The sequence below is a fragment of the Sorex fumeus genome, unplaced genomic scaffold (assembly GCF_029834395.1).
Source record: "Sorex fumeus unplaced genomic scaffold, SorFum_2.1 ptg000149l, whole genome shotgun sequence".
Taxonomy (NCBI): domain Eukaryota; kingdom Metazoa; phylum Chordata; class Mammalia; order Eulipotyphla; family Soricidae; genus Sorex; species Sorex fumeus.
The window spans coordinates 2,082,738-2,095,943 of record NW_026606206.1 but is presented as its reverse complement, the minus strand read 5'-3'; the positions used below and the strand labels follow the sequence as shown (position 1 = coordinate 2,095,943).

At 36.4% G+C, this 13,206-nt stretch overlaps 1 protein-coding gene across 4 annotated transcripts in view; it reads right to left on the bottom strand.

The window, feature by feature from the left end:
* The window catches only part of RFX3 (regulatory factor X3), a 317,169-nt gene that overhangs the window by 272,192 nt on the left and 31,771 nt on the right, over positions 1-13,206 (bottom strand). Inside the window, exon 2 of one of the 4 annotated variants that reach the window (XM_056106891.1) lies at positions 10,444-10,511. The exons of the other annotated variants lie outside the window; for them this stretch is intronic. Within the exon in view, the coding sequence (XP_055962866.1) occupies positions 10,444-10,487 (44 nt within the window). The 5' untranslated portion in view covers positions 10,488-10,511. The remainder of the gene's footprint in view (positions 1-10,443; positions 10,512-13,206) is intronic. 4 annotated transcript variants of the gene reach the window in all.

Here is a 13,206-nt window from a genome sequence, read left to right as displayed (position 1 = left end):
AACAGCATTAAACCACTACTATTGTATTATAAAATGGCATCTTTCTAAAAATCATTCTGGTCACAGACAAAAATAGACCACCCAGAAATTTCATTCATAAGAATTCATTTAGGGACAGAAAGATAGTACACAGGTAAATCACTTGCCTTGCATGTTCCTGACCCAGGTTTGATCTCTGGAACCATAAACCAGCCCCCATCACACCCACCAGCAGTGATCCCTGAGTGTGGAATCAAGAGTGAGCCCTGAGCACAGTCAGTTATAGCCCAAAAACCAAACAAAAAAAGGAATTCATACTTTATTTTTAAAAGGCAGTTATATCAGATACATATGCAATAATCAACCACAATAAAAGCACACACTGTCTAAATATATAGCTACACGATACCTTAACAAGATGATAGAAATAAATCCAATTAAAATACTACCATGAAAATATTCAAGATATAAATTCCTGAATTATAAAATAAATTTATAAATAAATTTTCGAGAAAGTACAAGGGGCAAGCTCTCCGTGGCGTATTCAATATGCCAAAAACAGTAACAAGAGGACTCACAATGGAGACGTTACTGGTGCCCGCTTGAGCAAATCAATGAACAACGGGAGGACAGTGCTACAAGTAGAATTGGAGATATAGTACAACTAGTGCGGCACTTCCCTTGCACGTCATAGGCAGAGGTTCGATACTCAACACCATATCCCTAAGCACAGTCAGCAGTAAACCCTGAGCACGGCCAAGTGTAACCCCAAAACTGAAACGAAACAAACAAACCAGAAAGTACAAGTGTTTCTGTGTTTGTGGAAGGGAAGGAGTAGCACATGTTAGATAAAAGCAGACCCAAGAATACCAAAACAAGCCTATATTATGTAATCACAGAGAGAAAAATCCAGAAATGTGACAAAATGATTTTTACTTTATCCTTTATAGCTTTTTGTTTTCTTAAGTCATATACGATTCATGAATTATTTTATACTCATAACACAATAATTTTCAATGTCAACTGTTTAGCCTGAGGCTCTATAAATTTTCAAGATTATTTTTAATAAAAATATTAAATAGTTGATAACGAATGTTTTATTTCTATCAAATGACAATCTCAAAGCTATAAATCATACTTGTTTCTACTTATTTAGAATTTGCGGTATCTTTTAAAGTATCATTTAAAATTTTTAAGTGAAGCAGGAATGGTTTAAATCCTGAAGAACACACTTGGCATATGTGTGCCATTTTATGTGATGGAGAAATGATTTGCATATGTAAAGTCTTAAACACTTTGATTCGGTCAAAAAAAAAAATTCAGCATCACTTGGTATGTTAACTTGGGAGCTTATGCTTGTTATTTGCACAGTATAATGAGAATTCTCAATTAGCCATGGGTAAGATTATCCACAACTAAGCTTGCTTTTCAATTCTGCTCATTGTACCCAAAGTGTAGCACTTTGGTTCTTTGCCTTGTAGATCACTTGGCATTATTTACTTTGCATGAAGCCAGGATTACAAAGAAAGGAAATGTTTAAGATCAATTATTCAATCTAGCAGAAATGAGCAAGTACTATCCTTGGGACCAGGAGTCTAAGATCATCCATATGCCCCATGTAAGCCATCTTAAAGCTTTAGGGGGCCATTTTGGTGGTCATAAATGACTCTAATGGCATTTTGGCTACAGGTGCTACAATAAGCTGAAACATGGCTATTACAGCAAAACTATCCCATTAGTAATGACAATGGTGACCCTACTGAAATAACTATTTTGTTCAATGTTATATTTCTAGCTTACTACGTAAGAAGAGATTAAATAATTGTTGAATAGTCAAAAGAAACAGATTTCTAGTCCTGTAATCAGCACACAATATAAACAAAAGGGAATGACAATAGAAAAACTAGAGTTTTCTACCATGACCTATGTGACTGGGTACTATTATACTTATGGAAATTCTATAATCAGACATACTCTACCCAAAATATGTAGAAAAGCGTAATCTCAATATTATCTCGATGCATATTATCTCAATGCATAATATCCTAGTGTCGACTAAGTTCAATCTTGCCTTGGCAAATGGTAGACAGAGTAGCCTGAAGCTCATAAGGACTCTCGAATAAAACTGGCAGATTTAATTCTGGCTTATCATGCATTACTTGAGTAATCCACTTAAGATCTTAACATACCTCTCAAATCTAGCCAATTTACTTAAAATCTTCTAGATCAAGATCTTAAAATCTTCTATAAAAATGGAATAATAATAATATAAAATCACAATCTCCTATTCTAAATACCCCATAGACTAAACAAGTCACCTGACTCAGAACTTTTTCAATTTTAGGCCAAAGATATATGGTTTGAGTGGTAGAGCACATGCTTTGTTTGTTAAAGGACTTGAGTTCAGTCCCCAGGATCACATGAGGTGATCCCCAGAATTTTAGGTCTAGTCCAGGGCACTCCAGGTACCTTCAGAAGAGGTTCACAACACTAAAAAAAATAATTACCTTGAATTGTAAGAATATATGTGTGTGTATGCATATATATATATATATATATATATATATATATGGATATATGGATATAGGGGCTGGAGCGATAGCACAGCAGTAGGGCGTTCGCCTTGCACAAGGCCGGCCCAGCTGAGCCAGGATCGATTCCTCCACCCCTCTCGGAGAACCTGGACTGAGAGTATCTCGCCAGCACGGCAAAGCCTGGCAAGCTACCCATGACGTATTCAGCAACAAGTCTCACAATGGAGACATTACTGGGCCCGCTCGAGCAAAATTGATGAAAAACAGGAGGGCAGTGATATATATGTATGTATGTATATGTATACATATATATACGACTATACCACATGTAGATCTGGATCAGCAATTTAATCATATGTAGCAATATTTCTAAATTGAATGAATGTTCAAAAGTATAGACTAAGCAGACTCATGTCTAGGGTTTTGCAACTATTTTTGCCACAAGCTTAGGGAAAATTAAAATTAATTAAAATGCTACATTCAAAAGCTTGAAATTACTGCTACAGTGGGCTGAGACCACCAAGTGGAGTGGGGAACAGAAAAAAGGGGACCTTGGGACATTGCAGACGGCTACAAACACTCTGGTGGTGGGAGTAGTAAAGTAACAGGAAGCAGCTTTTCAAGAATAAAGCAATAATATGTAAACTGCTGTAAACCTCACATGTAAAAGCAACAACAACAATAAAAACACCCTACTACTTAAGGAAATGGTTGATTTTAGTTTTCTGAAATTCTGAAGTCAGTACATAATTCTCTTGAGGAATGTAGAGATTACTGGTGTGTAAAGGTATATACAGTGCCTGGCGCACAGATAAGACTTAATAATAAAACTTATGGTTATAAAACGTTGGTTGCTAAATTTACAAAGATAGAGCAAAATAGATAAAGTAACTTGACCTAGATTAGTTGTATGGAGGGATGAGAAGTGATGGAAGTGGACTGGTCAAAGGGAACCTGAAGATAATGCCGCTACCAAAACAAAACAAATTAGAAGTTCACTGACCACAAAACCAAAAAAAAAATAAAAGTAATAAAAATGCACCTGACACACTGAACTCTTAAATAGACACCTGCTTCCTTTTGATTGAGGCGACTGTCTCTAGAAGATCAGAAGACATTTACTATTTTTACTTCACACTTCACATGCGGTTTCCTACTTAAAACTATACAACTTTCTTCCTGTGGAAATAAAATAAAGTGGATTGGGTATTTAAGATTCTTTTTTTCAAGGTAGAACCAAACTGGTTTCTCCTTCACATAACAAAGCAGGCAAGTTTTTATTGATCTGAGCAGGACGAAGCAAATTTTGAGCTGCTAATAAATGCAAGTACATTGACCTCTATCACTTAAAAGACTCTAGTGAAATTTGTTCCTTCATTCTCTTTTGTTCTACTTGCTTTCCTGGTCTGAACTCCTGGAAAAACTAACACTTTTAGGGAGAATAAAAAATATCACTTGGCACTCAGTGGCAAACAATGAATTAGAAAGTTTAGCAATACACCCTATTTAATTTTCACAAATTCATAAGGCAATAGTAATTATGTTACATTAAGTGGACAAAATATGGTTAAAACTCAGGTTTGACTAAACTCAAAAATATATAAGCAATTTCCATATGCCAAAGCCCACAGCTACATGACCACATTCTTAACGTTCTCTAGTATTTTCATCAAGTATTTTTTATTTCATTTATTTTTATCATTTTGTTTTTAATTGGGGGGGGGGGGCATACCAGCAGTATTCATTTATCACTTTGCTTGCTTTGTACTCATTTATCACTCTTGGTGGGGTTGTGGGACCATTTGGGTTACAGGGGACTGAACCCAAATAGGACATGTGCAAGGCAAGCACCTTACCCACTGTACTCTCTCTAGCCCCATCAGTATTTTTTTTTTTTTGCTTTTTGGGTCACACCCAGCGATGCTCAGGGGTTACTTCTGGCTCTGCACTCAGGAATTACTCCTGGCGGTGCTTGGGGGACCATATGAGATGCCGGGGATCGAACCCAGGTCGGCTACGTGCAAGGCAAACGCCCTACCCGTTATGCTATCGCTCTGGTCCCCCCATCAGTATTTTTAAAATATTAATATATGATGTGGAAATTCTATTATGTCTCAGATCAAGGATGTTTTTGCTCTTTCTCCCCAAATTAAAAAGATAGCTTGCACTGGGGCTGGAGAGACAGCTTAACAGTCTGCAGTCTGTGCTTTGATTCAGGACGCTTCCCTGAGTACTGCCTGAAAGACTAGTGAAGAGCAAGCCTAAAGTAGACCCCCAGCACCACCAGGTGAGGCAACAAAATCCAACCCAAACTGGTAAAATAGCAGTCACAGGGACAGTTCAGTGGGTTAAACACCCTTGTATACAGTCATCCCAGATTGATCCCTGGCACTACATATGGGTCTCCCAAAAGTCACGCCAAGAGAGATTCCAAAGCACAGAGCCAGGAACAAATCCTGAGCATAGGCAGGTGTTGCCCGAAAAGCAAAATTTCAATTTAAAAAAGGTACATTACACTTACAAAATTTAACAAACTATCTCTTGGCAAAAAGTAAAAATACCTCCATAAATTTTATATATACACACAATTTTTAGTTACAAATAACTAAATGTTTGGCTAGTACGTTTCCAACTATTTACTGGTACAATTTTAAAAGGAGAAAACTAAACTAAACATTAAACATTAAACTAAACCTTAAAGAAAATTTGGTCAAATAATCATTCTGTTCTTCAAAATTGTTAAGGGGACATTATCTAACAAATTACTCTCTATTTCTACTCCAGATTCGAATGACCATTCAGGAAGTGTTATTTTAATAATAAAACAAAATCACTATTTCTGGGGCTGGAGCTATAGCACAGCGGGAAGGGCATTTGCCTTGCACTTGGCCAACCCGGGTTCGATCCCCAGCATCCCATATGGTCCCCCGAGAACTGCCAGGAGTAATTTCTGAGTGCAGAGCCAGGAGCACCACCAGTGTGACCCCAAAAGCAAAATAAATAAGTAATAAATAAATAAAAATTTTAAAAATTACTATTTCAATATTTTAAAGTTTATTCTCTTTAGGGTTGGTTTTCAAGGCAGTTTTATTTTTTTTTAATTTTTATTAGTGAAACCTTATGAGGTACAGTTGCAGACTTACAAATTTTTGTGCTTGGGTTTCAATTATACAATAATAGAGTACCCATCCCTCCACCAGTGCCCATTTTCCACCACCACAGATCCCAGTATCCCTCCCACCCCCCATCCCCCCACCCCACCCTGACTCTATGGCAGGGCACTCCCTTTTGTTCTCTCTCTCTTCAAGGCAGTTTTAAGTTAAGCTCTAAAATACCTATCATTTTATTGCTTTACTGATTTTACTTTAAAGTTTGTAAATAATATGAAAATACATTTGAAAAGAAATTTTAAATTCTTACTCTTTCCCTAAACTAAATAACCTCTATGGTATGAATCTTCACGCACTACTGTCAATATACATTTTCACTGCCCTTTTTCAGTGTCTCTCCAGTTGCAGTATGAGTTGTGGAGAAAATAACTGAACATTATCAATTTAGAGTATTTAGTCCAATTCAACGCTCTAAAGAGAACAATGACTACGAAAAAAAAATTTTAAGAAAAATAATACTCTAGAACCTCACGTTCATTTTTAAAAATTTAACATTTTCATTTTTAAAAGTACAAAACTGTTGATGCATATTTGAACTGTAAAATAAGATTTGATTCTAAATACTCTTATCTAGAACTTGTATGATTTAACTTTTAAGCATTATTAAACTTCATGTTTCTACTGGACCACTGATGGAAATTTTCTATCTGCAGATAATTTCAAAAATTGTTATGATAAAACAAAGTTTATACATGCCTATTGGTAGGGCCAGAGAGGTAGTATAGCAAGTAGGGCACCTGCTTTACATGCAGCAGGTATAGGTCAACTTCCAGTACTAAGCATCATCTCCCAATCTGCCAGGAGTGACTTCTGAGTATAGAGCCAAGAGTGGTCATCCTGAGCACTGCCAGATGTGGTACGTAAATACAACAACGGGGATGGAGCAATAGTACAGCGAGCAGGGCACTTGCCTTGCACAAGGCCAACCCAGGCTCAATTCCCAGCATCCTATATGGTTCCCCAAGCACTGCCAAGAGTAATTCCTGAGTGCAAAGCCAGGAATAACCCCTGTGCATCGCCAGGTGTGACCCAAAAAGCAAATAAATAAATAAATAAAAACACACAAATACAACATACATATATATGCACACACATACGTGTGTATTTGTTGTTGCTGTTTGGATACACATTTATAAATACATACACGCACGCGCGCGTACGCACACACATACACACAAAACAGAGGGATAGTACAGCAGGCAGGGTGCTTGTCTTGCATGCAGTCAACTTGGTTTTTATCCCTGGCTCCCAAAATAGTAGCCCCAAAATAGTCCTCCAAGCCTGCCAAGAGTGATCTCTGAGCACAAAGTCAAGAGTAACCTTGAGTACTGCAAGGTTTAGCCAAAAAATTTACCACACTCTTCTCTCTCTATTCTTCCCTCCCTCCCCCTCCCTACGCCCCCTTCGCCAAAAATCTAACATTCTCAAAGGTCTATACACAAAAGTAACTTAAAAAAAATTCTCTTCAAATTCACTATAATAGGGGCTCAGGAGATTCTCAAGGATCAGGAATGTATTCCTCACATGTACAAAGACCTAAGTTAGATCCCTGCCACCTCATGCCCCCTAAGTACTGGAGCTCTGGAAGCATGTACTAGACCTCTGTAAGTAGGATCTAACATAGAATTTTCTAGCCCAGTTGGCTGAATATTACCAAGAGTTATGCTCCAGAACCCTGAGCATAAGCCAAAACTCTCATCCCTCAAAAAATAACCCAACAATGTAAGCAACTGCAACCCAGATTTGAGAATATGAATACTATTTTAAATTCTATTTAAATTATGATGCTTATTAGGGCTGGAGCGATAGCACAGTGGGTAGGGCGTTTGCCTTGCACGCAGCCAACCCGGGTTCAATTCCTCTATCCCTCTCAGAGAGCCCGGCAAGCTACTGAGAGTATCCCACCCGCATAGTGGAGCCTGGCAAGCTCCCCGTGGCGTATATGCCAAAAATAGTTTAACAGCAAGTCTCACAATGGAGACATTACTGGTGGTTGCTCGAGCAAATCAATGAATAACAGGAAGACAGTACTACCAATACAGTGATGCTTATTAATATATAACTTTATGACCAAGACATGGTATGGCCAATGAACAGTTTAATTCTTTTGAGTTTTCCTATCTTATGCTTCAAATGATAATTATTTCAATTGAACCTGGTAAAAATTGTGTATTTCGTGCATTATGTTTATTGGCTAAATAGGAACAGAAGCAAAGGAAAATGCTAATTCTTGTTTCTAAATTCACAATGCCAATGGAAAAAGAGTGCATAACTTGACCTTTCTTGTGGAATACAAGAACAAAAGGAAATATACCTTCCTACTCTATAATCCTTGCAAGCAGTATGGAGCAATGACTCTCAAGTCCTATCTTCTGATGAACTACACTACTAATTAAACAGAGTAGATCTGTTGTGCAGACCGTAACATTTCTTGAGGTACCTCCTGAAAAAATCTGCTTAGAAAATGTAATTCAAAAATAACTGGTAGAGGAAAAGAGAACATTCAAAGCAAGAGTTACCAGATTTGGGTTACATGCTTGATTTTCCACCTGCATGCTACATGGACAGCCTCAATCACATTGTTTGCACTTCTCAGTTTCCATTTCCCTGTTCCATAATATGGAAACAACCCTTACACTTTATGTAACTGATCCGCTGGGAGAAATTAAATAAGATACTACACAAAATATTATCTAAATTATGACCTAAAGTATAATTCCTTTCCTACTTCTATGCAATATGTGAGAACATTTTTCCCTACTACTACCTTCCCCAAGACAATTTTTATATTTAAAATATAAAAAAGGATTTCATACTATACAAATTAAAGAAGATTAAAAGGGCAAGGTAAATGGAGAACAGTAAAGATGGACACTGTAACAATAGTGCACCATGTTTCTTGGGATAATTCATGATAATCTCACGTCCACTGCTTTTCTAAGTGAGCAACTCCACTGACACATCTACTAGTTTTTATTTTGTTTAAAAGCGCCTCCAAACAATTCTAACACATATGCATTTATAAGCATTTTCAAAAGACATATACTCTATTTTCCAGGTCCATACATGCTTTCGTATTATACATGCTATCCAAGTCCACATTAGATGTTTTCAATCAGAAACACTGAGTGATTAGGAAGAGAAATGTCAGAGTCACCTGATACAGATAAGGCCAATGGATTGAGAAACATGACAAAATTAAATTTGAATATACTATCTTTGAGAAAGTGTCATTCCTCCTGGGGAGAGGAGGAAGACCACACTGAGCAGTTCTCAGGGATCACTCCTGGCTTTGTGCTTGAGGCTCACTCCTGATGGGCTGGAGGAAAAGAACGTGGGAGGGGTGGGAATTCTCTGGGATACTGGGGATTGAACCCGGTGGACCACAAACAAGGCCTGAGCCTTATCCACTGTACTATCTCTCCAGCTTCAGTGATAAAGATTATTATGGCTTTTAAATTATAACTCCCAGAACAATTCTCTTTTAACTCATATTGCCATGGTCCTAACCACAAAACTATTCGACCACTTTCTTGCAGTCACAGATCCATAATAAAATTTTGGAAATATAAAGGATCATTTTTGTTATGTCCTGTAAAGGAATTTTATAAAACCACAGGCTTGAGATGGAAGATATACCTCCAGCATATTTCTCTTGAATAGTGACTGAGTCTCTACACCAGTGGACAGGGCATCTACTTCCCACAGAAAATAAAGAAGTTTTAAAATAGCTATGTTTTACCCTCTTGAATGGACAAGTAACTGCATCTCAACTATGCAGAAAGAAGTAACTGAAGTGCAAACATCTCATAAGTTGATCACGGTAAACAGGGTACATGTATTTTGACTCTAAGCCTATGGCTCTGATCCCTTCAGGCCTTCAATCCAGCCCTACCCTCCTCTTTTCACTTTTCTGAAAGTCAATGGGAAGTCTCACTTTACAGTTCTGTTGTAGTAGAAGCTCACACATCTAACTGGTGCCCATTCCTGAATAAGAAATCCATTACTGGGTAGAAGAATTATGACATCAGCAGTATGCTAAAAAATTATTCTACAATTAATTATGTCCACTGATTCCCTAACACGGGTTCTCATGTCACTGGCTGGATTTCATTAAGATTAGCTAGATATTTTAACTATCTTCTATATTAATTTATTATCATAAATGTACTGATTAAGAACTTGTGTCATAAAATATTTTATAGAGTATAAAATATTCATGAACACGCCTTTGTTACGTATACCTAGTTTACTATACTTCAGAATGCCAAACTCATGCATCATGCAGAGTAATCCATGAGTACATAATAAATGGACAGGAAAAGACAGCATTGGTGTCTTATAAGTATGTCATTTTTAAACTACTTTTGTGTTGTACAAAGTGAAATTTCACATTAGTAAGAGTTTCAATGCTGTTTCTTATTATTTCCTTACATACTTTGTACCAGCCATTACTTTTCAAGAAGCATGCCTTTAAACTTACCTGGGGCAGTTTGGGGAAAAGGATAGGAAGGAGAAAAGTTTTCTAAGAAGCAACAAAAAGATAAACTACTACAAACATTTTAAGATATTAATTGTAACCACAATCTGAAGAACTTTATCTTACTGTTTTGAGTATATAAGAGAAAAATCTCATTATTTTACATATAAACTACTGAAAAAATGTGGACAAGAAGAGATACCATATTTGACATTAAAATACTGTTCTGTACACATAGTAAATATAGTTCATCATTTATAGATAATATGTGATCAATTACCTCATATTCTTTCCATGAGTCAAAATCAATGTATTCTCTACCATAAAATGCCAGAATGACCAAGTGGCCTAAAATATTAAAAGCAAGAAGAATTAAATTAACATAAAAATAAATAATCTGATATCTAGAAACTGTTATTATTTCAAATTAATGCACTTTAATATTAATTTTCATACATAATCTTTAAAAATTCTTTATAACTACATTTTCCTTTCACTTAGCCATGGAAGATATTGCTTTGGTTTTACAAAAAAGACAACATACATTTTTCAAAACAATTAGACTTAAAGAATAAATACTATTCTAATAATTAGGAAATACATATATGAGGGAAAATAAAATGAATTATTTTTGAAATAATGTGTACTTTTTTATTGTGAAAACTAGGAAATGACACAATTCTACATTTGAACATCAGCAAACTGATTTCTTAAATACAAAGAAAACTGAGCACAGATGTAACTCAGTGATAGAGGGGCATGTCTTGCACGCATGAGGTTTAGGTTTGTTCTGAAGTACCACAGGACATATATACATACATACAGACAGACAGACAGACAGACAGAGCTTATGGCAAAAGTGAGAGTGTTTTAGCAGGCGACATAGCTCTGGTCATCCCTTAAACATAATTAAACAAAGGACCAGAGAAACAGTAAAGAAGGTAAAGCATTTGCCTTGCATGTGGTTGACCCCCAATAGTTCCCTGATACCACATTTGGACCCCAAGCACCACCAGGAGTGACCTCACCACAGAGTCAGGAACAGTCGCTGAGCAGTACTGGGTGTGGTCCAAAAGAGGAAACAAAAATAACTAATAACAATAATTAACAATTAAAAAAAAGAATCCAATGCATAAGCCTGTTTCACAAGCTGAGGAAATTAACATGACACAAATGCATTTCCAGCTGTATAGAAATTTTCAAAAGTAGTAATTCGGTTTGGGGAGAACAGGCAAGATTACTTTGTTCTGGAGAGGGGGAAACTTGTTGTAAGGATGAAACCGGGAGACAGACTTACACAAACAGAGCATGTGCCGTATCAAAGTTATTTGATTCGGGCAATATCACTTTAATAACTTTTACTGGATGATAAGGTAAATTTACAGTAACAACGACACAAAAATACATTGAAATGTATTCATTTATGTATACTCATGCCTTTCGAAATTCAGAGTACAAAGGATATTTGAATCAGCTACAAACAGCAACATAGCTGCCCAGCATGATTTACTTTTGTTTGCTTTCTTTTTTTTCTTTAAAAGTAAAGACTGCATTAAGTGACAGTTGCCATAAATTTTTATGTTGGTCCATTAAACTTGGAGAAGAAACAAAGCAAACAGGCACAGCTGAGTATATATGAACAGGTAACAGTCTAAACACACGTATTTGGGGTTACCTGAACAAGACAAGACAAGACATCACTAAAATAATCACAGGTGCCTGCTGTGTATTTAGGCAATTAGAAGCCAAATGCAGCCAAAACGCAACAATCCATACCAGAATTAACACGAGAATTCTAAGAAAGAACTTGGCATTTTTAACCCCACTGTCAGACAGTGTTACTTTATTATAAATCTAAAATATATTTTCTGAAAAATAAATTTTCTGAAAGTTTTATCAAACATATTTACTACAAAGTAAAAAATGCTTTATAATAATCGAGCAAAACAAGTGTTATACATACCTACAATTATTATAATTTTTACCACCCTAACTGGTTAAGTCTTTTCCCCAACTACCCTCCTCTTATACCTAATGTCAGTGAGTAACTAGAAAATCTGGGGCTGGAGAGAGAATACAGCGGAATAAGGAGTCTGCCTTGCATGTGGCCAATCCAGATTCAATCCTCAGCATTCCATACGGTCCCCTGAGTACTGCTAGGGGTCCTTCCTCAGAGCAGAGCAAGGAATAACCCATGAGCACTGCCAGATGTGGCCAAAGAAAAGAAGAAAAGAAAAAACAAATTACAAAATTCAAGTCAATCCACAGTTACACTTTATCTACTCCTTTTCAACAATAAAAATCTCCTCTTCGGGCACATTTTCATCATCTTGTACTGATACTAACAAAATTGCTCAGGATCATTTACTTCCTGAATTGCAAACTCCAAGTCACCCTACTGGAACATTCGTGATACAAATTTGCCTTTGTCACTTATCATTTTTACCTTAAAATTCAATTTGTCTTTTAGAGTTACTTCTCAAAATCTACTTTTTCTTTAAATTGAGACCATTTAAAATGACATTCTATTCATTTAAAGAAGATTTTGCTTTGTTCATTGTTGGTTTGGGAGCCATACCTATCAATGCGCCAAGGCTACTCCAAAGTCTGTTCTGCATGGAGATATTCTCCACGGTGAAGCATCAGTTACAAATAGTAAAAATGGCACTGAACTGGTGGAGGCACGGGTACTCGATCATTTTATGACTAAACGTAATCACGAAAGTTTGTAAATCTAACTGTATACCACGATGAGAAAAATCTAACTGTATACCACGATGAGAAAAATCTAACTGTATACCACGATGAGAAAAATCTAACTGTATACCACGATGAGAAAAAGGGAAAAAAAAGAGAAAAAAATCACACTCACAAGTAACTTGCACATTATGATGCCAATCCCTTCCTCAAAGATGTACAAAGGTCCCACAAGAACTCTATTCCTCATTCTATGTTCTATATACTTCTCATTTCTGACATGCCTATACAAATGTCTTCATCTTAACCTTCAACATTTATTGAAGCAATCTCCTGTGCTCACCAA